Here is a 24799-nt window from a genome sequence, read left to right on the forward strand (position 1 = left end):
CTGGAGAAGAGAAGGCTCCAGGGAGATCTAATTGCGGCCTTCCAGTACCTGAAGGGGCCTACAGAAAAGATGGTGAGGGACTGTTTATCAGGGAGTGGAGTGACAGGACAAGGGGTAATGGGTTTAAGCTGAAGGAGGGTCGATTTAGATTAGGTGTTAGAAAGAAATTCTTTACTGTGAGGGTGGTGAGGTACTGGAACAGGTTGCCCAGAGAGGTTGTAGAGGCCCCATCCCTGGAAGTGTTGAAGCCCAGGTTGGTGAGGCTTTGGGCAACGTGGTCTAGTGGAGGGTGTCCCTGCCCGCAGCAGGGGGGTTGGAACTAGATGATCTTTAAGGTCCCTTCCAACCCAAACCATTCTGTGGTTCTATAATTCTATGAATATGCTACCAAGCGAGACAAGCAAAAATTGTATGCGCATAGGGTAGCTAATATCAGCAAGGCATGGTCAGTAGTGTGGGTCACTATTTTTTCTATTTTTTATTACCTTTTTTCTACCTAACATTTATTTACTTCATCTTTAGAATACAATGGACAAGGTGATCCAGTATAGGAAGAAAATACAAAAACCACTAGCAGCAAAACGCGTGTGCATCGAGCACATCTGCCCAGCACAGAGCCAAGCTGAGAGGAGTGATTGCTGCAGGACCAGATGTACAAGCAGAATACAACATGAGTATGAACTAGCACCCAGCCTAGTCTGCACTCTCATGTCACCTCTTGGCTTGATCTTTTATCTGTGCTGCCCTGACTGGCTCAGACATTTCTGCTATATGTTCATTTGCACAGTAGAAACTGACCCTTCAAAACTTACCATGTTTGAGCAGAAGTAAACATTTCCTTGAGCTGTTTATTCTGAAATACTGAAACCTGAAGAAATGGCTTTAATGTCCTACACGGAGCATCACTGCAAGTGTTTGGCACTGAAGGAAGGGGAGGAAGCCTTGGCCACACCAAAGCCAGTGTGGCAAAACTGCAAAGGCCCCAGGATGACAATAATGGTACTTGCTTTAAAAATGTTGTAACATCCAGCCCCGACTTTGCTAGCTAATGTGTGCAGGCAGAAACTCTTTAAGAGGCCTTGAATACACAGGAGTCAGCCGCCGTGTCGCTGCAGTGTGGTGACTGACACTTTTTAGCTGGTGCAGACCTTGACAGAAAATGTTACCATAGGCGTGTGCGTGCACACACACTTGTGTGTAAGTCTAATGCAACAGAGGTTTAAGTAAGAGAATTGTATCTTACAAAATAAGGACAGTACAGGTTATTCACTGTCAAGATAATAAGAGAAGAGAATATTTGGTAGGATGTTGCTGGAAAAAGGAAAAATGGCCATTGCCTTGTAAAAAGCCTTTTTGCAGTCAGCCAAAGTTGCCACATCTCAGCGAGGTAGGCATAACCACCAAAAACCCCACCGAGGGCTCAAAATCAGGCAAACTCCACAAGACTTTTCAGCCCTGTAAAAAAAAAAAAAAAAGAGCAGGGAAACTTGTTACTGGGTGTAAAGCGTTGTTCCATGTTGTAACTCTTTATTGTAGCAGGTAACAACACCATGCTGGGCTGAGCCCAAGGCTGGGTAATGAATAGCTCAGTTTTTGTTCCGTACAAGTTGTTCTCTTAAAGCTCCATTACACTACGCCACCATTGTACCTCACAATTAAGACAAGCCAAGAGAGAAAGATTATTGTGTGGATTGTACAGCTCTGGTGGGAGTGAACCCCAAGGTATGAGGTGCCCCTCACTCAGCAGAATTAAGAGGTAAACAGACTGAGGGAAAAATAGCAGATAAGGGTACAAATCACAGTGATAAAATCGGAGTTCACTCTGGGCTTCACTGAATTGAACTGAGGGTTTATATTTCAGATTAAAAGGAGTGCTTTGGTGAGAAGAAGGTGAGCTGGCTTTGTGGGTAGGGTACTGCACTAGGATTTGAGACCTGGGATTTGGGATTTTGTCCCACTCTTACCCAGGTATCTTGTGTTATGCTGGACAACATTAAACCTTTCCTGTAACTCGGGTCTCTGTGAGGCTGCTATTTCTGTACTTCTCAGTCATGTTGTGTAACAGAAGTCCACTGCCATGTGGAAGATGTTCAACGCCTGGTGATGAAGGTCAGGTAAGAAGAGACACAAGGACCAGCAAACCGGTTGTGTGGCAATCTCTGAATTTTTATTCAAGTTTCCTTAGGTGAAGTACAGATCCACAGTGACTACACATTAAATATGCCATGCTTTGTTCAGTGTGGTCATAAGGTCAGTGCTCTTGAAGAGCAGACAGACGTGAAAGGACCCATAGCTTGAAGCAACACAAGCATTGCTGGGGTCATCAGATGCAAGGGGCTGAACAGGCATGCCAGCAAAACTGCATTTGGGGCCTGAAAGAGCCATAACAAACCTGCTCCTGCCATCAGTGAAGATGCATCCCTCTCTAGTTTCAAAGGAAGCAGGATGTCTGGTGTGCAAACTGTTACACATCTAACCCGGCAGCTGACAGCAAGATGCTGCATACAGCAGGCACAGCGAATGAATTCATTATTCCTAACGACCAACAGCCAGGGAAATAAAGCATCTCTTAGCAACCATGCTTTCAAACATTACCAACAAACAAAATGGGAAAAGGTGGTCACGTTTAGCTGAAAACAGTTGGTGTCCAAATGAGTATTTTGCATCCAGCATGCACTAAATACCAAGATAAAACTTTCATTGAGCTGAAGAGCATGGTTATGTGAGAAGAAAGGGCAGGCCATTTTCATCTTTGATATCGATATCTGTGTCATGACGATTAACATTGCTCTCCCCCTGCTCTGCCCCTCCTGTTTGCTGCTCAGCTCTCTTCACCTGTTAAATGTATGACTGGTGCAGCTGGCTGAGGGAAGCCATTTTCACCCTGCATGTCTCCTTCAGAAACAAAAGGCGCAAAATATCCCTCAGCAAGGGTTCCTCCCAGTATTTCTTTCATTTATTTCTTTTGTGCCTTCTGTCTTCAGCCTTCCTTAAAAACGTAATTCCTATTTCTGTCACAGAATCGCCCTTCAGCCTGTCCTGGAGGAAGGTAACTTCTGCTGCTAAGTGAACCTAGAAAGAATCAGGTCTGATCAGTAAAGCAAAAAAACGTCCATTTTTTCCTCTTCCTCCAGTATAACAAGCTTTTTCTCTCTCTCTTACCACAAGGGGACCCCCTTTCTCAGGTTTCATAAGAAACAGATTGCCAGATTGTTTTAAAATATCTTTCCCAACTAAGTAAATGAAAAGGAAGTTTATATACACACTGGAATTTATAGCATACATTACCCTTCATTCCAGCGCTTTGCTTTCTTCCAAGAACCTAAATTGTGTACTTTTGTGATCACAAAATTTCCTGGTCACATACTAATACTTATGATATAATACTTTTAATTAGTCTTAGATACTATAATTCTGAGCCTGACGTACATACATAATACTCGTACAGCTTTTGTTTTCTTGAAATACATGACAAATTAGATATTGACAGAAACATAAAGCAGCCCAAAAGTTTTCTTCCAGAAAACAGCACAGAGGCTTTACAACTCAGAGACTTTCAGGTGATGCTCTTTGTGTATGATTTTGTAAAGGTGTTAAATTTAAGAACAAAATTGCTATCTGATACACTTCTGATGCTTTGGGTTTAACATTATACTCATCCACACTTTGTTCTCCCTTTCAGCAGGCGCTGCGGTAACCTGAGAATATTATTTATCGTCGTGTATTTGGAAAGAATCAGGGATGGCTATTACTGGTTATACCTATGCAGGGAAACGAGATAGGCTGAAGGAGCAGCAGAGGAGTCCAGCGTGCCCGCTGGCTCTGCACGTTACATGTTAGCTGGCTCCCCGGTCCCACCTGGCTTTTGCACCTGAGTCCGCCACAGAAGAGCCAGGCAGGGAGGTGAGCGAACCCCTGTGCTGCTCTGCCTCAGGATCCAGGATCAGTCTGGCCCTCTTTTATTGAGATATAGACATTTAATCTGAGAGAGAGATTAAACACTACTAAATTTCCTTCATTTACCTGAGCAAGTGGTTTTGCTTTCCTGTGCCTCTGCATATTGACAAAGAATGGAGAAAACAGATATACACTTCCTTACCATTTCCAAGGCACCTCGAATCACCCCACAGAGGAGGTTACAGTAGCAAAGCGATGCTCGTTCTGCTGGCAGCTCCTCCACAAAGTCCACTAGTGGGTTTTTGTCCAGGATTAAGGAGAATTCATTTCCTGCGGCACTGCTGCAGCTCACACTAGGGGTGACCCCAAGGTACATCTTGAAAGCAACCTGCAAAAGGATGAAACTCTTCCGCTTCAGCTTGTTGCGTGCAAATCAGAGGGCAAACTTTAGGATGCAACATCCTGTAGACAGCTTTATGCCAGGAAAATAGGGGGAAGGGTGAGACAGGCTGGAAAACAAACTAGGTTTGTCTCTTTGGTGATCAGCTTGAGCCAGAGACGCAAATCTGGAGCAATGTGATACTCCAGGGAGGTACAGCAGAAGGCTGCTTATTCTGTCTTTGATGTTCCTACATTTACAACCCCATACAAAGTGGTTTTACTGTTACCACTCGTCTGCTTTCAGTCATGTCACACTCCCTTGGGACCATTAGTGTCTATATTAGGTCCTTCACTACGTTGCCGGCAGCTTTGCTAATCACAACTCAGGAACTCCTGCAACTGGCGAGTGTGTGTTTTTACTCTGATCTCCATCTGCAGTCACAAAACCCCAGCAACCCACCAAGAATAAGACTGCCAAGACTGCAAACTTATTTGATTATACAGAGCATCGCTTGCATTCCTTCTGCTACCCATGAATGTTACTGTAAATGTGCAACATCTGCTCTGCTAGTGGAGGGGTGCCTTGTGAGCACGTTTCTCCAGACAGTGACATCACGGCGTTATCTAGACAGCGCACACGCAGGCAGGCTAGCAGCAGGCTGTCCCTCCTCTGGAGAGCTCTCCCCTCCTACACCACTACAGACTGCTACGACTGAAGATAAAAGTATCTTGATTTTTACCTCTGTAGTGAGTATCAAACATGGATGGTTTCCAAACAATCCTGAAATTCTTTATGAACCAGAAAACCGCTATAGGTTACAGTTTCATGGCGCTGCTGACAATGGGAGGTGAACGTGTGTTTTCTCTTGTTGCTTTCAGATGCCCCTGCAGCAATGAAAACTTCAGGTATGGTTTGGTGTTTCTCTTCTCCCCAGCTTTTGTTTTGCTAGTTATTGGATATTTCTTGAACAGCAAGACCTGGAAACTCTTTACAGGCTGCTGGGTGAATCCCAGAAAAATATTCCCCAGAGGGAATATCTGCCATTTCTTTTACATCTTTGGACAAATCACTTTAAATGCTCTGGTAGCCCCAGTGATGTGGCTTTCTGTGGCTTTGCTCAACGGGACTTTTTATGAATGTGCCATGAGTGGCTTGAAAAATCCTGCCTACTTACAGGCAGTTTGCCGCAACAAATCTGCAAAGTGCTTTGAAGAGCTACACAAGGTAGCCTGTGACAAAAGCTCCTTGCCCTTTTCAGAGAGTGACGAACTGAAACGAACTCTTCAAGCACAGTCCCAGGTAAGAAAAAAAAATAAAGAGCATTATACAGTTTGCACGGCTGCTGCGATTTACCTGTGGCAAATGCTAAGATGATAAACCCATTGGTTTCACATAAACAAAGTTTTGGCATGATGCTGCCTTATAAAATACAAACAAGTCATCTTTTAGTTCAGTTTGAGCTTCCTGGGGGGTCCCACTAACGGCAGGATCAATAAGACAGGATAACTTAAAGCTTTCTTCCTGGATGAAGATTGTTCTAAAGAGTAAAAAACTACCAGATTGTTTAGGATGCTGAATTAACAAATGTAACCCCATTAAAGAGGTCTGTCTTACTAAAAAAATCCATACGACACTCTTCTACTTTATACCATCATCATACTGTAATGAAATCTTAGGTCACTAACGGCAGAAAAATAGTGGAAAATAAGCTTTGTGACGGATTTGTGACTGCTTACATAATATGTTTCTGTTTGCCTTCCTCATGTTCATGATGCCAGATGAGAGCATGTTTTTGTCCTCCTTGGAAGGAAGAAACACTAAAATAAAACAAGCAGAACATGCAAAGCTGAAATTGTATTAGATTTTACAATATTTGTGTGATACAGTTCTGCTTGCTGCCTTGTAGTGTAAATAAATTCAGAGACAAAAAATCAAAACGGGGAGGGGGGGGGAAGAAAAAAAGGAAAGATGGAAAGATAACTGTCAGCAGGAAGGAAAAACGCTCTGTGGAGCCAGCAAGTTTTTGTCAGACAATTGTATCCATATGGGACCATTTCCACCCCAAGAGCCGGGCTTACTTTCAAGTCCTCATGCAAATAGGAGTGGAATGCAGACAAATCCTGCGCTACAGACAAAGCAATTTATTTGAGAATTTTAGAAAGAAATAACAAATAGTGCTTAAGACTGTAAGTTGTATGTATAGGGAACAGCGAAAGACCAGTGACTCAGTTTATAGCATGAGAATACACGGGTTCATTCTCCAAGCTGCAAGAAAGTGAAAAGCTGCTAAAATGAGCAGTTTCCCAAATACCCATAGAAATCATCAGTCAGTACAAAGTGGAAAAATAAAGGAATGCGAAGCTATTCTTCCATACCAGTCCCTACGAGTAATTGTTTGTCGAGCTTCTCTGTTTCACTTATTTCCCCGAGGAAACTTGTTATATTCCCTCAGCTAAATATAGATTTTTATTGGTGGTTATTTTTTTACCATCAGTGCAAGAGTTCACATGAGAAAGGTCGCAGCTCTCCATATCATCATTGTTAAAGCATGGGAAATCAGCTCCAGTTCATATGGGTCTCTCAAACCTAGAAGATTTGTTCCACACTGGAATTTGTTTCACTGGTTGAAAACAAATTTTTCTTTTTTTTTTTTTTTTTTTTCAAATGTTACACATTGCAGTAGAGTAGGTGGGTAAAACTACTGGCTAGGCCAGTGGCACTAGGCCTGAAAAAATCGTGTTCACACCTCTGCTCTCCTTAAAGCAGAACATCCCACGATAACAAATTTCAAGCACATTTTTCCACCCTTTGCCCTGGAAGCAGCTCTTTCCTTTAATATGTTCCTAACAGAATTTTGTCAAACTCTGAAGTTGCTACAAAAAAAAGTTGAATGATGCTGGAAAAGCATATTTCAGCAAAAACAAAGTTCTCTGAAAATACAGCAACTATTTCTAATCAGTGTGTAGATGAATTGGGCTCTATTCCAGTGCCAACACTGACCTGCCAATGCACACGCCATTTCTCCTTTCTCATGCCCTCTCCTCCGAGCATTCTCACAGGATTGGGCAAGAAGATAATTTTAAACCAGTTTTGGCATAAAAATGATTTTCCACTACAAAGGGCTGATTCATCAAAGTCAAAAACAGTTCACAAGAATAGCTTAGATTTCAGTGAACCACCTGGTACAACAATTTGGGGGAAGCTTTTTAAATTTAAGACTACCTTTTATATTCTTGTTAGCTAATTAATGCTACAACAGTTCTAGTTGTTTGGTTTTTTAAAAATTGAAGTCTGAAAAAATGACATCTAAAAATGGTCACAGTTTAAAAGGTTGATCTAGGACAAAAGTTACTTACTCTTTTTGCTTTTGCAGTTTGTCACAATTCAGAATTGTGTCTTAATCCTAATTTTTGCTGGGTAATTTTATTTAATGCTTTCAGGAGATGGACAACCATTTACTATCTAGTGATTGCGATATTTTATTCTCCCTATACACTTTTCCCTTTGTGTGACAGAATTCAGTGAGCAATTCTAATACACTATGTGCCAGATAGTTATAGTTTTGCAATAAACTCTCATCGATGTCCTCTCTAAATTACCCAGACACTACTCCTGCTCTCAGGTCCACTCTGTTTTCTGTATAGCACTATTCAGCCATGACATGATTTGATCGATCATTTAGACTTATCTTAGATTTTTCTTCATACGTGGTCTTGTAGTTGAGTCTGATTCAAGATCGTCTGTCCCTGCACCTGAATTGCAGTTGTGCCAGACACATCTCTTCAGCTCTTGTTACCCCTGTTCCCTTTGTTATAAAACAGAAGGGGGAGGCAGCCAGACTCTAGTACAAGCCAACTTTTCTTGAGGATTTTACCTTCCACTGTAAAAATCAACCAACTTTTGCCTTCCTGAGAGAGAGACATCAAAATGAGCACTACTGAGAAGCCTCAGTCCTGAGGTCTTCTGCTTCCCCTTGGTCCCCATATGGACGTCCTATTAACATTAATGCCAGGCACCGAATGCAAACCGGGATGAGACGCCCGCAGTGGGGTTCCAAGAGGAGCAGCAGGCCCTCCGTACAAACAGTGGTTGCTCTGTTGGATGCTCTTGATTTAAGTAACATTTTCACTTGGCCCTTCCTAACCTGAAACTAATTTCTTTTGTTTTCCCAGATTTTAGGCTGGTGCGTGATAGTTACCACGGCTCTTCTCTCCCTGCTAACCACTTGCTGTGCCAGCTGCCAGTCAAAAGTCAGCCACCTCCAGCTGATGTTCTGGAGGGTGTACACGGAGAAGGAGAAGGAGCAACTGGAGCAGATTTTCCAGCTGTACGCCAGCAAGCTGAGCGAGCGAAACCTGAAGTGCTTTTTTGAGAACAAGGAACCAGAAACAATTCCCCTGCCAGCTTTTCAGGCATGGGAAGATGCTTCCCAGCTCTACTCTTTCAGCAGCAGCAAACAGCATTATAGCACAATTCACAAGCTAGTTGAAGAAGGCCAGAAAGAAATCAATGAGGAAAGAGAGACAATACTGGACTTTGCAGACAGAAGGGAAATACCCTAGATCAAATATATTTTCAGCTTTTTTATATCTTGCTAATATAGCATACTTCTAGCTGGTTCCATCTCTATATTTTTTTCACAATGGCCTCTTTCTTCTTCATCATGTTCCCTCCTAGTTACAAATTTGCTCCAGAAGGATGGAATGAAATTATTTTCCTACGTCAGTGGAAAGCCTGCAGTCCTCCATGGCATTGAGGGTTCATGCTCGCTGGCTCTGGATCAAGAGCTGACAGCAAAAAGAGATGAATAATGACTTCTACAAGAGGGTTTTAACAATACCTTATGTAAAAGGCACTACAGTATGCTCATCCTATGTAAATCAAGAGACGATCATAAAGTAACACCATCTAAAAGATGTGAATATAATAACAGAAGATGTGTGTGGCTTTCTGACAGCCCACAGAAAGGAAAGGTTTTGCTTCCAGCTCATTTCCAGGCCGTTTGCAGGTACAGCATTGTTGTGAGGCACCAGTGGTCACTCAAGGCATCTCAGTGTCTTTGGACTCTTGTTGCACCTAGAATGCAACAGATGGTCACAGTGATCAGCCCTGGTCTTCTAGGCCCTGAGATATCTGCCTGGGACATGGGGCACAGTGAGGTGCCAGGTAATTTTTCAGACAAATCTTACAGCCAAAGTGTAGGGTACCAAGAACTTGAAATTACCAAATGGTTCAGCAGTTTTGTGTTTTTGTTAAAAAATAACATGCTATTTTGAAACATAATATGTTGTTAGTGCTTTGTTACAATAATGAAATGCATCACTGATATTTTGCCTCCATAGAGTACTTGGTGTTATTTTCTCCCACTGAGAATTTCCCTTTGTATGGGTATAAAGCTCCTGTTTTGAGTGCGTTCTGGGCACTGGGTGAAGCCTGTAGAGCTGTGTAATATTGTTTGTACTGGGCCTGCAGCCAGTGTATGACAGAGGGCCTGGAAGAAAATTCCACATTTTAAGACAAGGAATTCATTTTTCTGAATATCTTAGGAAACAGTGTCTGGAGCAAGAGGAACCAGCAGGCAACACAGGTGAGGCGACTGCACAATCACTGCTTCTGACAAATGCGTTTCACCCCACAGCCCTATGCTTTACCTCACCCACTTGGAATTCAGCACGTGGCGCTCACACAGGGTGTCCAGAGCCTTTGCAAACACTGTACAAAAGGAGAACAAAGTTTCTGCCAAGTTTCTTTTCCTGGGGTGACTGGGCAGGCTTTTTGCAGCATTTTACTGCCAGTCTCCCTGAGTCTGCAAAGCATCATATTTTTGCTCTGCTTGAATCAGGCTCTTATCAACAAACCAGGGTGCTCTGCCCAGCTGTTCTCATACTGCACTTCGTCAGCAGAAAAAAACATCTATCTGCATTTACTCTTTTTTTAAAATAAAATCCAAGAGCTAATCCCACTGCTTAGAATTTTCTGTGTGTTTTTGAAGAACTTGTGGTCTTTAAGCAAATGTTTTAAAGCTTTTATCCTAGCTGACCCACTTTGCAGCAGACTTACGACATGTTATATGCCTAAATGTACCTGCTGCAGCTGAAAGCACAGAGGCAACGCTGCCAAAATGAAAATCATAACAGCAGGCATGTCTGACACCATGCCTGGTGCATATGCATTTTTCTCCCCGGGCTTCTCTCCTGGTATAGCAACTATCTAATTTAAGGGTCCATGTCCCTTCCCATTTGTCTGCTTTTCTCTTTCTTTATGAGAGATGCCCCAACATCTACTGCCCAGCCCCATCTCACCCCCTCCCTACATGCAAGAGGAGAGGAGACATCACCTAACAGGATGTCCCCGCTGCCTGGGCCAAACTTCCCAAAACCAGCTTTCCATCTCCTTCCGCACTGGTATCACAGAACACCAAAGCAAGTAGGGATGCAAAGGGGAGGGGACTCAGTAGGATAAAGAGCTAAACAAGGAATATGGGAAACAAGTGGGTTGATGTAAGGATGAGGTCTCGACTGTGATATAAGGGCTGGGACACAGAGGCAAAAGCATAGTTGGTAGAGGGAAGGGTGGGAGGGATCCTGCTTTGGGCTTTTGGTACCCTTTTTTCCTCAGGAGACAGCTCAAAGCTTTGCACCCGAGTAACCAGGACCATCTGAAAGAGGAATGCTTCCCAGCCTGGCCTTCTCCTTTATTGTGGAGGGGCAAAACCAAGGTGGATTCTCCTGTCCTTACCCTACCTTGTGTTCACAGGTAACTCATGTCGAGAGTGCCTCCATCTCCAAGAGCAGGTGCTGAACACGTAAGCCTGGCTGGAGCCTGAGTCTCTCACTGACCCTCGCTCCCAGGGCTGTGTTACTCTAACGGTGCTGTCTTACCAAAATGCCTGTGATTGAATGCAATTGCTGTGTGGATACTGGAATAGTTCTAGAAAAATAGACAAAAATAAAACCCAGCTTGACCCTCTGTTTTTAACTGGAATCTGGTTTTGGCAAGTTTAACTCTGTTCTTCAAGCAGCTATCATAAAAACTGTTTTGTATCAATGTTGTCCCTGAATTAAAGTTCAGCAGCTGCCATGGCAGCTCAGAAAGAGGCAAAGACTATTGTCTACACTATCCAAAACAAACTGGAAAAAAAACCCCAAACAGCAGAATCAACATTTTCTCTTGGAAAATTTAGATTTTTGCGTTAACTCTGATGTCCATCAAAATATGAGTGCACAAATAAACAGGAAACTTCTGCCCAATTCTCTGTGCTTTTTCGCTCAGTTTATTATTTCTTCTCCTCTTAAGAACTCAATTTTCTCATTTAAATTCTCTTAACTCTTCTTCCGCTACATGTCTGCTGCTCCGTCAAACTTCAAGTCTTTGTTACAAAAACTAATTAACTGTGCTAGGCCCTCATATGCTTTCAATTTAGTTTCTGCTGTACTTTGCATTATGGTATGATGAATCTGTCCAAATTCTATTGTAAAAATTTCCTGTGTAAAAGAGAACTTGCATGGAAACTATGCAAAACCAGTAGCTGGTTTGCAATGGAGCACCAAATTAAGGCAAAATTGCAGAGCTATAAAGTGAAAATTGTAAAAAAGTCTCAGCAGAAAAAAATAAGTAGCTAGATAAGTAATTCAATTAATAGATATGAACATATTTTAAAAAAAACCAGGCTATGACTGGACAGAAATTCCTTTAAAACTACAATACACAACTTTTCAGAGGATAAAATAAAGGTCTTTTCAATCTTTGTGACTCCAAAAGACAGGGAAGTAGTATGAATGAGCAGGTTTGAAAGTTGGATCCATAAATCTGTCTCATTTCTATCAATATGAAGTGGAAGAAAAAAGAATATCTATTTAGACATGTACATAGGCTCACCATCAACATGACACCCATATAAAGCAAAATCTTTCTTTTGAAAATGTTACTTATAATTCTATGGGATTATATATTGCTTAATGTCAAACAAGAAATCTGTCCAGTCAAAATTAAAAATGTACCACTGCCCTTTTTCAACGTCTCAACCAGCATCCCACCTCTCTCAAGCAACAACAATAAAATTCATTAACATTTTGCTGGTGCTCAAATACAGTCTAGAATTACTGAAATATTTAGGAGGCCACTATCTTATCAGTCCCTTTGTATACTACTGGGGACTTTTCACTACAAAACATTGTATGCATAAGTAATGTTGCAAAGGAAGTGATAGTACAGACTGTTAAAAAAATTGAAACCATAATTTCAGATGACATAATAACAAGATTAATGAAGGACCAGATTTAATCTGCTTAGAAGGGGAAAGGCAGCCAAAATAACATTTTTGCTAGCATAGTTTTCATTCTTAGTACTTTTCCACAGTCAGTGTTTGGGAAGAGCAAGATGCTTTAAAGGTCTTGCCATCTGTTACTGATTCCATGCACTCACAAACTTTACTCTTTACAGTGCAGCATTTCATTTTTCAGTTTACTGTCTACCACTTAGCACAGCAACCTGCTGTATCCATTTCCTTCTCACTACTGAGATCTGAAAAGCAACATTTACCACCTTCCGAAATTCTGCCAGCTTCTGTCAGACTTTCAGACTGGCCATATATCAATATATAGGCACCTTGTGTGGAAGGACCTCCCATGGGAAGAGGCATCACATTTCTTGTCCTACAGCTCTGGGCTTGGGGGTGACGTGGTTGGGCTTCCCTACAAGCAGCTGCAGAGATGTACGTTTGCTGCGTTCCCGGGGTACTGAGCTTCTACAATAAAGCCCATGTCTCCAGCCACTGCTTTCCAGCAAGGGATACATCCTTAGGCACAGCACTGTACTAAGACAGCTATGGAGCCTGTGAGCCAGCAGTAGCTCACTGAGGACCAGAGGGTATGGCCCAGCCGCTCCCACCTGCAGCACACAGACACCTCCTGGGGCATGGTGACATTGTGCTATAGAAGGTAACATCATTCTAGGATTAGATCTAAAACCAGAAGCTCTTTATTTTTTGCATCTTTTTTGATCAGGTCAATGATGTTAGGGTCTTGTGAGGAGGAATTTTGTAGGATTACAGAGCAAAATTATCACCCTCATTTCAAAAGTAATCCTCAGTTATATTCAGATGCAAATTCTGAATCCAGTCTTGGACATTACTTCTTCAACTGAGCTTTGTTCTTAATACTGACCTCAGCTGGTTTCCATTTTCTTATCCCAATTTGCCAGTGAGCAGAAAGCCTACTTTTACATGACCTATTTTATCTTTTTTTATTCAATCCCGACTGTAAGCATGCAAAGTCATAGCACCAACACGAGAAGTCAGTGAGCAACATGGGAACTCAGTGTAGAAGAACTCACTTTGGCTCATCGTAACTTGGCCCTTCTCCAGTCCAGTATAAGCTAGCAGTAAATCTCAGGCTTTGCAGTCTGAACCAGTGGTGGAAGTTTTAAGCCCTCAGTCACTGCCTTAGGGGCACCTTTCCTCCGGTATTTATTTCTTAATATGGCAAGCTGGCTTTGTACTCCTCATTTTATGTTTTTTCCTTCACTTCATCTCTTTCCATTTCCACGGGGAACACCCACAGCCTGATCTTGCAGACTTCTTTGCTTTCCAAAGGACTGCAGGTAACAGCTATGTTTACCTGAACTGCTTAACTGCCTTAATTACTTTAACTTTTAACTGGTTTTACTCTACACAGTCATCCTCAAACAGATTTCTACCTCAGAAGAGTTAGTGCAGTTAAGTATTTAAGCACTTTCTCTTGGCTGAGAACACTTCTGCTGAAGAGTTAGAGATCATGTAAACAGCTGTGTAATTCTGAACCAACAACTTTAACAGCGTATTTGCAGTTACTTGCTGGGTCATTTTACATATGTTTTGTTGGTATGTGCCTCAGACAAATGTGCTTGAGGACTATTTTAAAATGTTTCGCCAAAGAAATCTGAAAATGCTTTCCATATCCCATTTTGCCTCAGAAAGGTTATACTCCTACTACACAACTGCTCTTTTAGTTTGCTAAAAATAGTCTTTTCAAGAGACTGTGTGCTTTAAAGTTTGTTCCAATCTTTGCAAGTAATTTTATCTCTCTCAGTAAGTCTCTTTTGAAGTACAACCTGCAGAGAAATAGTGTCTTTTTCCTTACTTTGATGGTTAATTTCTCACTGTATTTTGTTGTTGAATCCCCTGTACTTAAGAATGATGGTTTAACTGTATTAAAGCATTTGGAAATAAGAGAATCATTAGGAACAAGACCCAGAAAACCAGGTATCTGGCATATACATGAAAATTCAGAGAAAATTAAGTACAAATACCATCTGAAGAAGAACATAAAAGTGAACAAAAATGTGATTTCGCAGCCTGGTATCATTCTTTTAATGAGACAGTGTATTTTAATACAGTGATTGAAATGCTGCTTGTCTCAGGGTTTTCATTCAGCTGTCCTCACTATCTCCAGTGGATCCTCTACCCCGGCTCAGCTCCTCCAAAGGAGCAACTTTATTATACATCATCGTCATTTGACACTCCAAAATATGCTTTACTTTGGGAAGAAATTTAGTTTCCATTCCTTTATGAGGTAATGGGATCTGGCTGGCTTTTAGTAATGTCACCCGCTTCTGCTTTAAACTTTGGCAGATGACGGTATGTGTGTGTGTTGTGCGCATGTGCACTATATAGCCCTGCCAGCAACAGCAAATGCAAAGAGGTCCTTTCTCTATCCTGCGACAGCCATCAGTTCCTCTATGACAAGCATTTTGGAATGATAACATAACTTCTGTCCCTCCATTTCAGTCAGATCTAACGTAGGTATTTCTGATATGGTTAATGTGAGCAGGTTCACACAGCACCTGATAACATCCACGTACACTTTGAACTAAGATCCTCCTGTATAACCAGCGTATACTGGTGCCTTAGCTCACTGGACAGAAAGCCTGCCGTTTCCCAGTTCTGCAGTCAGCGGTTAAACATAATGCTCACATTCAGCTGATGCTGCTGGTAATTCTGAAGCAATCAAAAAGTATGCCAGGCATATTTTTGTCTCCTAAAATGAGCCAATGGAAATGAATCTCAGTTCAATTAACTGATGCTCTCTTAAGACAAAAGACTACCTAGCAAGCAGTTCTTTGTTATGAAGTGTGGTTCATTTTTCACATTGGGAACGGCCAGGCATATCTTCACTGGCAACACTTCACAGCTGAAAATCATAAAGGATAAAAGGGATCATTCACCATGACCTGAACAGGTAGTAGTCTGAGCTAACTCAGTATCTATGAACTACCACCTCTTTTACAGTGACTCAGCAGTCTAAAGTGGCTGGATGTCCTATGGATTTTTCTTTGGGCTTCCCCAGGAGATCTGATTTGCCCATGGGGACAAAGATACACCTTGAGGAACCTGTGTATTGCCACTAAATTTCCTTCTAGATCTTTGTGGTCTGACAGAAGTGTGAAAGACTACTCAATAAAAGGGAAATTTCCATCAAAGAAAGTGAAAGTACCCACTCTGATTTTATCTTTTTGATTTTATTATTAGATTTGTGGGTAGTGAGGAAAATGTTTCTGTTACTTTCTTACAGTTCTTTTCTGCTACCATTGCGTCTTCCTTTTGCAGAAAAACCTGCAGCTTATTCCTAATATTACCATTTTAAGGTTAAAAGACATCTAAGATAATTATGGAGATGCTGAGGAGATTCAGATGGCAGGAGTAAGAATATCAAAGTTTAAGATCTGTGTGAGATGGTTAAGGCTTATGCTCCTAGAAAAAGAAAAAAGTGAGGGAATATATGATTTGAAGTTCATTAAAACTAGATCATTTTTTGTTGTTCACTTCATTCTCTGGCAAGAGTAGAAGAAATCACCTTAAGCTGCAGCAAACAAAAAAACTTTTCAATTCTTCTAATGTCAAAATGCCTCATAGGCTACTAGGAATAGAAAGATTTTTATTTCAGCTCAGCAACTGACTTTAAGGTCAGTTTAGGTCAGGGGTTGGCAGCCTCTCACAGGTGCTATCCCATTCTATGTTCTCTGTCCTCAACTCAGATATAAAACTAATGCCCATGTGAACCAGTTCTGTGGTTCTGATGACCCTTTGTGGTAAACTTACCACTGTGGGTTTATCGAGACCATCCGCAAAATTCTTCTCTCACTACACATCACATTTTTTGCGTTCTGTTGAATGTTGGCTTTTTCCCAGCCTGGTGTAACACTATGCTACAGAGGTAGAAACTGATGTCTCCTCTCAAGGCCAACCTTTGTGAGCTAGTAATTGATATGAAATTGTAGATAAGGAAAAGGCTGTATTTCACCCAATGGAAGCATGGGTGTGATTGTGGAGATGTGTGGGGTTTGAGAAGACAATCATGATATAGCAGAAAATGTAGGTAACCGATACAGGAGGAGGGAAAAGCCAAGACCATTGAAGCCGATGAAGCTCTAGAGAATGTAAATCTTATTTACCTGTGCAATCATGTCTGCAGTTTCAGAATAACTGCGGCACTTTTTCACAGCTGAACGAGCTAAAAAATCATCAATCAGCCTTACACCAATGCCATATCCCCTAAGAAGAAAACAAAGAAAGTTAACATTCCAAATGGGGAACTTCTTTCCACCTACCATCTCCCTAATCTGCCTCTTGCATTTTCTCAGCAAAACAGCTGCATGTTCCTAAATGAACGGCTTTGAGGATGACAGATTTTGCTGGTCTAGATTCTTCTTTCTATCACATTTTGCAGCACAGTGGGACTGCTGTTCATATAGTCATTTAAGGAACAGTCCTTTAAGCACGACGCTCTTGGCAAGGATGATATGAATGTTGTTTATATACACATTGTCTACACATACATTTATATTTACATATATGAATAAATATTAATTTTAGATATATGAGTATAATATATAAATAATATACAAATAATACACCTGATTAATACTGCTTTGTCCCTAAAAATATGATAGGATAACATAGCACAGGATTTTCTCCATTCCTCTGTGATCCCCAGAGTTCATCTCACAGCCTCTCTGTCAAGGAGACCAAAGCAACAGCCCCTTCAGGTCACAGCATTCACCTCTGGGCTGGTACAGAGTTCAGCAAATCCTGGGCACCCTCATTGTGTAACCGTGGGATAGGGGCCGTGAAACAGAAACTATAGAATCAGGTTGAGATAATTAGTTTGTAACCAAGGTAATAGGTAATGAAGCTCACTGACCATGGCAAGGTACAGTGCTGCTATGTTCCATGTACAGTCCCTACCAAACTGAACAATAGGTTTGGAGATATTAATCTTATGAAGTAAGTTGCTATGGACAGGTGCACCCACAGCAAGGATACTGCGCATGCCTGCATGAAGAAGGTCATCCAGCAGACACAGGTGCGAGACCACTGACGACCACCAGAGACCCTTGAGGACTACCGACTCAAATCACTGAGCATGCGTGACGGGGAGGAGAATATGGAAATGGATTCCAAGAAATGATTAGCATAGGACTACCCTTTCTGAGAAAAACGATGAATATATATGTTTTGATCCTACATAACCTGTGTGTTGGTGATCACCTGGCATGCACGTTGGGTGGAGCTATCCCCCGTGCATCCAGCGCTGCAATAAAGAATGCCTGCCTTTTAACACTACATTGGTGTTACGAGGTTTATTCCCGGATTTCGGTGACAATTGCACCGTTCAGGTGCCAGGAAAACCCAAACAAAATGGACTCACACCTGATCTCTTTCACTTTATCCTCTTATCTCTTCACCTCATTTTTTACTCTTCCTCCACAATTCCCTCTTTGTCTTTTTTCTAACATGTTCTCTCCCTTCATCTACTAGTTGCAGAAAGAATCCAAAAGCTGCTAGTTAATACATAGTTTCGGTACAGCACCACCTTAATTTTGTATTTAAAACATTACAATTTCAGAGAAATGAAATAAAAAAGGATGGAGGTTAATGGAATTTTTTATACAACAAATATTCATTCCTAGCTCTCACACATTAGCAAAGGTCAGTAACTACATAGTGTGCAAAACAGCTATGCCTCCAAGTATTTTTCGAAAAAGGGAAAGAGGTTGACACAAATGTTATGCAAGAATGTGAACTCAACTCAGAAATGTTCTTAGGGAATTTTTCCTTTCCATTTATGTGGATGTTGGCAGTCTCTGCCTGTTTGTCAGAGGCCCTACTCCTTCAGTGAGGCAGCCTGAACTCAATGCGAGTTTCTTACTGATTTTGTACCACGTCTTTGATAAGAACCCAAAAAGTGATCTGATGTCTACTGTGATGACAAGACCAAAAAGCAGTTTTGGCAGTGTGAAGTTTAAAATTGCAGTATGTCATGCATCAGAAAACTATGGAATATTTATTTATTGCCCAAGTATCAATATCAATAAAGTTAGTAAATATGTCATCAGCAGTTAGCAAGGTATGTATTGGTGATACACAAGACTACTTAGATCCTTTTCGACTTTTATGCCTTGGATTTGCAAAGTCAAATGAATAATAAATTAACAAGCAGCTATTTGGCAACTGTACAGTGAAAAACACCCTTCTCACTACAGATTATATATGTACATATATATATATAGAGAGAGAGGGACCTAAGAATACTGTCCCCAACTGTCACAGGTCTGCTAATCTATACGGTTTCTTCCTGAAGCCGAGCTGTTTTCATCTCTTCACAGAAGTAAAGATGGTCATGTTGCTTTAATGAAATCTGTCATTATTTTATCAGGTCTTTATCAGGACAAAACCAAAACTATTTTATAGAAACAGCTATAATAATAAAAACACGAGGAGCAAAATATGTCTTCACATCTTCCAAAACAATCCTTTAATAATTTCTACCATAGCATCATAAAGAAGCCTGTGTATTTTTGAAGTGTATGATTTTCATCAGAGCTGACTGAGAGGTAAATATAAAGTAAGTATCTGAGGGATATAGTCCCTTCTTAGCTTATGAATAAATTATTTTTCTTTTTTCAAATCAATGTGGGTTTTTTATTCACTTCCATAGATAGCTATCGGACTATAGCTTGTTTGCAAACTTTCAGATTAATAGTAAAGTGGTCAGGTATTCTGTCCACTGTGATTGTTGTAAATCCATTTTGCATGTCCCTTTTGCCTGAAAACACAAGCCTTACTCTTCTGCAAAAGATCTTTGTATTTAACCAGCTCAAAAGTTGTTTCTTGCTGATTTTCTGTGCTATTATTTTTGCTGTGATAGTGCCTAGGAATCTCAGTCAGGATGACAGGATCCTATAAACGTAGGATCTTCATTTTCCAAAGCGGTTATCCATGTAAAAATGAGTTCCTCATTGACCATTTGTGCTATCACACTCATTGCTGCATGGTCTTTTAAAGGTGAGAGGCCGGTCTGCCCCTAGATTGAGTGCAGGAACTCGTAAGATAACAGACATAAAGCTGACGGTAACATATAGGTGAACAAACAGCAGTATCAATGAAGTTGAACATTTAAAACAGTACTTACATTCTATCTAAACAGGTGTTGACATCTTCATCTTTTTCATAGTCCTTGCACAGCTGGGCTACCAAAGCCCCATACGTGAGTACAAAAAGTTCTCTGCTCTGCCAGAAAAGGTGGAAAGTGAAAATGAAGCAAACTAGAATCAAATTTTTCCACTGAGCTGCTACTGTATTAAAAGCAAGCAAAAATAACATTCACATTAATAAAGAAACTTTTGTTCATGGGCATGTAATTGCTGAAATCCACAAATCAAGTGTGACAGAAACGGAACTGATCATCACTTGAGTCTCTGTACAGGGATTTTGCTTGTCAGAAATACCATTTCTTGGGATATAGCTACTTTCCTCAGGTGCATTCTTGCATCGTCTAACTGCACATATGTATGCTGGATTGATAAATGCTTTCAAATGCCATCCAGGATTAGTGATAAGCATCTAGTTGCAGGAAGAATAATAAAGGCAATGAGCTGTCAGTCCTTTTACAATAGGAACAATAGTATATCCACTGATATTCCAGTTCCTTCACAAAGCTGTGCACCAATCTGGAGGAAGTTTTCTTCCCACCCTGCCCTGCCAGATCACCGCCATGGCACTGCAGAATTGACTGTATTTAGCAGGAGTAGCAGCTGAATTGACTCTCACTAAACTTCTTGGACAGGAATTAAAGGAAGTGCTACAGGCCTGTGGCATGTAGAGGTGCTTTTCATTTATAGCCTATGGAAAAATAATAGTGAATACCAGTGAAAACAATAGAACAAATCACACAAGGAAAGGAAGAACGGCTTGGTGGAAAGAACTCTTCCTGCTCCCTTTGCATCAAAAGCTTGGAGTTTAATCAGTGTTCCCATTTTACCAAGTCACCGTTCAAAGTCTTTAGTATGGAACCATCTCCTAAACTCACCTTGGTGATAATTCCTGTTTACAATAATATTGCATACTTTGCCAAATTCTCACTAACAAGTTTTTAATGGAGTAAATGGATGTCATACAGGTTCTGTATTATTCTAGTCTCAGCAAAAAGTCTGTGTTGCAATAAGACAAATACCTCAGACAAACTTCAGCATACTCTATCAACATAATTGTATTTATCAGCCACTCTTGCAATGTGTTGGAGTATGTTTTGTCCATAAACTTTTGTATATTAACTTTGATTATATTATATACTTCTATTTCTTTTTCAGTGGAAACCTCTGTCCCCTTTTCAGAAATCGGCACGACATTCTCTTAAAGCCTTCTGGAACTTCTCCACTGCCCCAGTTCCTAGCAAAAATCACCATTCACCATCCAGAGAGCCCAAAGGCTCCACGTTCCTGAAGAAAGATTTGTGTGAAATTGAACCATCCAAGCACAGAACAGAGATCTCCTCTCTGCATTTCATTTAATGACTATCTAACCACAGAGGCACAAAAACTTAGCTGGCATTTCTATCTTTGACCATAAGTCTCTCTAAGCACTTAGACCTCTGCTTCTGAACAGATCCCAGTCTCAGCAACTTTGTGCCAATCTTTCCTAAGCCTGTTCAGAATCTCAGCACTAGGGATAAAGTAAAACCATGCAGTTACGTGCCCAGTGAGCGAGACAGTCACTTTGTGCTCGTTATCAATCTTCTACAGTTGTCTATGTTCTCTTTTCCTTACTAGCAACTTCCTCTCTCTTCAGTTTGTTACATATATGTATACATAGATACATGTGTCATAATTATACTTTTAGATGCCAACTTATTCTCTTCAAAGCACAATACTATTATTGGTTTTTTTAAACCACTGTGGCCTTATTTCTGCATGACGGCACTTTGGTTTTTTGGACTTGTGGTAAAATATTCCTAAACAGTTAGAAATTTTCAACCACAGATAGAGATTCTGAGGAAACTTGCGATCTCAATTTTTCGTATTTAGACACACCACTTCCAGAGAACAAGAAGGATAATAACTCGTATCTTTAATGGCAAAAAATACTCCTTTTTGTGACCATGCAGTTTAAGAAGGCCTCTTGGGAAAATCTTGCATGTGGTATATTTAAAACAACTGCTGGAGCTTTAGGAGAATATTAACATGAAGTGCAGAAAAAGAAGGAAGTTTTGGTCTATATAACTTCTACTTGATAGAATTCTGTGCTATGTGATCAATGGTCAAAGCCAACATTCAAAGACAACGGTTACAGTTTTACTATTGTTTCCCCAAGAATCAGATTTTGGCCTTAGAGTCAGCTGTTGAGATCCTGTGATGCTGCACTCCCTGGGCATAGAAACATCACAACATTAGGAGGATGAAGAAGGACCTCTGCTAGTGCAACATCACCCCCAAAAGGAGACATGGTCTGCCATGTAGGAGGCACACAGTGGGTACCAGGTATGCTGAGGTCCCAGATGAACCATCTCTTCCTGTAACTGTTCATGGGGTAGAGATGTGGCCGGCACAGTTTCTTTTCTCCAAAACAAGAACAGAGTTTTGGCCTCAAGGATTCATGTTGAGGGCAGGACTGTCTGAAAATCATTTCATGTAATAGTCAAGGTAGCTGGAGAGACATCAAGGCTCCTAGAGCAAATCTCAGTATTACTGCTCAAACAGACTCTAAGTCCTATGGGCAGGCTTTTTCATGTCACTGCTAAATAGCTGGAAGCTTGTTGGCAGCTCACAAGGGGGTCCCACTGTAGCCATAAATGCTGTCAGCACCTCTGCTCTCATACTGGCAGCATCATCCCCACCCTTTCAGTACTTTCAGGCTATTCGCAAATATGACTCTATAAAACACATCAATATAATAATAGCTTATTCTTACTCCATGCACAGTTTTAATGACACCTTACAAAAATGTCTTACTATTTTGTGGTTCTCCTGCTTTCTTCCTGGTGGTCGAGACATATTGCTTGTGTAACATCGGACGAACTTGATTGTCGGTTTATGTCTTTTCTTCTTCAGGCAGCATAGTTTTCTCTCAATCGCTGTATTTCCTCTTTCCCTTCTCTAAAGTTTTCTCCTTTCTGCTCTTCCGCCTTTTGCATGAGATGTGTTTGCTGCACTCTGTAATGCTGGTGATGCTCCTCCTATTCTCTACGTGTACCGAGCCCTTTGGGAGGAATTTTATGGGCAACAGATATGTCCCTGTACATAATATAAATAACAGCTCCATCCATAAGAATGATTTGTAATCAGATATGCAGCAGCCATGGGAAGTCAAGGCGGGCAGCCCCAAGAGATTCACAAGTCTTACATTTTTAGGGACAATAAATTCATTCTGTTGTTTGTGTGAGGTTTCGGTGTTTGGAGAGTTAACAAAAGCTCCATCTCTCAAGAATAAAAACACAATTGCAAGATACTGCAGCACAAGGTAATTAAAAATTGATCATTTTCAACTTAAAAGGAGCTATGGTCTGACTGCTTTAGTCTGGTGAGTTACTGTCTGCCTAGGCAGGAGCAGTTCAGGTTACAAGGCACTACTACCACTGTGTTTCTGCAAAGCTGGCATGATAGATCTAGAGCACCCAACTCCCAGAGGAATAAACTGTGTATTAAATTTCAATTAATTAATAGATTTGGTGCTAGAGTACAATTCCAGGTATTTACTACCCCAGATACACAGAAAGCAGCAGATGTGATTCATTGGGGATAAGAAGGATTAATTTACTTTAAAAAATGGTAGTTTAAAGTTATGACACAATTCAGCAACAAAAAATAGCACAGATAAAAGGATTTTCAGCTTTTTTTGTGGAAAACATAGTCATCCTAACAGCTTTCATTTTATACAGAATGAGCTGGTGTCGACAACTTTATGATATAAGCCTCTTCCATTTTTTTCTAGGCACTTTTCTGGCCCTGTAAAATCCAACTCACTTTTATAAGTGAAACTATTGTAGGTACTTCCCATATCTAAATTTAAATAAATTATAAAAGCCAGGCATTACAATTCTCTAGATAGCTACCTGCATTTCTAAATTGAGTCTGAGATGCGTTTGTTTCTCAGATTGTCTCCAACTAGCGACAAGCACCAAATACATCTCTCATTGCAAGAGACATCCCATATTCCATAAGAAACTGTATTGCATTGTGTTTTAAAAAAACAGCTCTAAAAGATTATCATTAGCATACTTTAAATGCAGTGAAACCATCACAAAGCACTTAAGGCTACCCATAAATGAGTACCATTTTATTTATCCAGTTCTGAATATTAGGATGAATTACTTCAGCCTGCATTAGTAATACCGCAATCATGAAGGAACACTGTGGACCAGACAATGCAATGCGTGATGAGAACACATCAGCATTGTTTGGAAAATACATACGTGCACACGTGTATACATGTAAAGTCACACATATAATATGATGTAATAGGTAGAATGTACTATGTTTTGAAAGGTTTGCACAATTGAGAAAATGAAGTTGAAACGGCGTGTCCAAATAAACTGAGGATTCAAATGGCTCCAGTGAGGGAAAGAAGTCACTGGTGGACTGCATCCACATCTTCAGGAACAGAACAAAATCACCTTCTTAATTTTAACTGTCATCTGACTTGCAGCCCTGTGAAAAGAGTAGAGGTTGGCACATATCTGGCACCTGTTTTAAACCTTAACAAAGACTGCTCAGAAATAATACAAGGCAATTTGAGTAGTGAGGAAGTTAGCATCACAGTGCACCTCCCTTTCTCTCATGTTTGTTAGGACAGGATTTTAGCCTTCAGCCCCAAGAAGGCTGGTCTGGCACACTGCTTGAGCATTAGACTACACCAGTTCTCTTCATTCCCATTAAACTGAAAAAAAACCCCATAAAACTCAAAGGATCTTCTGAAGTTCAAAAGCATGGATAAAAGTGTGCAACAGCACCCTATCTCTTAAAGTGGACTGGTTATTGTGGGAAAGCTGAAACCTGTAGAGACAAGCACATGGTATCTTTAGTAGTCCAGTACCTAAAGATTCTCCCAAACATGAATATCCCAGAGCAGAGTGCAGTATGAATTGTGGAGTCAATAATGAATTAGGTGTCAAATGCCTAAAAAAATACCCAAAAAAGTTATTTGAGCCAAAACAAGAATACCCTTGCCACAAAAGATGGGTGACCGAGTTAGTAAAATACAGGATCAGG

At 40.8% G+C, this 24799-nt stretch overlaps 2 protein-coding genes across 4 annotated transcripts; one reads left to right on the top strand and one right to left on the bottom strand.

The window, feature by feature from the left end:
* The first annotated feature begins 464 nt into the window (after window positions 1–464).
* CALHM5 (calcium homeostasis modulator family member 5) lies at window positions 465–9607 on the top strand. Of its 3 annotated transcripts, none has more exons than XM_054820378.1 (3): window positions 465–999; window positions 5158–5578; window positions 8452–9607. In XM_054820378.1, exons 2-3 carry the CDS (start codon window positions 5375–5377, stop codon window positions 8839–8841), a joined length of 594 nt encoding a protein of 197 aa, XP_054676353.1. In that variant the 5' UTR covers window positions 465–999; window positions 5158–5374; the 3' UTR covers window positions 8842–9607. The 3 variants fall into 3 exon arrangements, with proteins under 3 accessions (XP_054676353.1, XP_054676352.1, XP_054676351.1); XM_054820377.1 differs by lacking the exon at window positions 465–999 and adding an exon at window positions 4622–5025; XM_054820376.1 differs by lacking the exon at window positions 465–999 and having other exon boundaries at window positions 4622–5578.
* TRAPPC3L (trafficking protein particle complex subunit 3L) lies at window positions 2214–22669 on the bottom strand. Its single transcript, XM_054820379.1, has 5 exons — window positions 22544–22669; window positions 19729–19826; window positions 16709–16808; window positions 4100–4285; window positions 2214–3072 (listed from the first exon to the last, which is right to left on the bottom strand). Exons 1-5 carry the CDS (start codon window positions 22583–22585, stop codon window positions 2953–2955), a joined length of 546 nt encoding a protein of 181 aa, XP_054676354.1. The 5' UTR covers window positions 22586–22669; the 3' UTR covers window positions 2214–2952.
* Between the last annotated feature and the right edge of the window lie 2130 nt (window positions 22670–24799).

Source organism: Grus americana, chromosome 3, assembly GCF_028858705.1.
Source record: "Grus americana isolate bGruAme1 chromosome 3, bGruAme1.mat, whole genome shotgun sequence".
Lineage (NCBI taxonomy): Eukaryota > Metazoa > Chordata > Aves > Gruiformes > Gruidae > Grus > Grus americana.

Bases quoted from the DNA above. Each gene is read 5' to 3' on its own strand.
- CALHM5 (XM_054820376.1), top strand. From the start codon at position 5,039: ATGGATGGTTTCCAAACAATCCTGAAATTCTTTATGAACCAGAAAACC. The intron at 5,579-8,451 runs GTAAGAAAAAAA...TTGTTTTCCCAG, and splicing joins CTCTTCAAGCACAGTCCCAG to ATTTTAGGCTGGTGCGTGAT.
- TRAPPC3L (XM_054820379.1), bottom strand. From the start codon at position 22,585: ATGTCTCGACCACCAGGAAGAAAGCAGGAGAACCACAAAATA. The intron at 19,827-22,543 runs GTAAGACATTTT...CTTTTCTGGCAG, and splicing joins AGCAGGAGAACCACAAAATA to AGCAGAGAACTTTTTGTACT. The intron at 16,809-19,728 runs GTAAGTACTGTT...TTTTCTTCTTAG, and splicing joins AACACCTGTTTAGATAGAAT to GGGATATGGCATTGGTGTAA.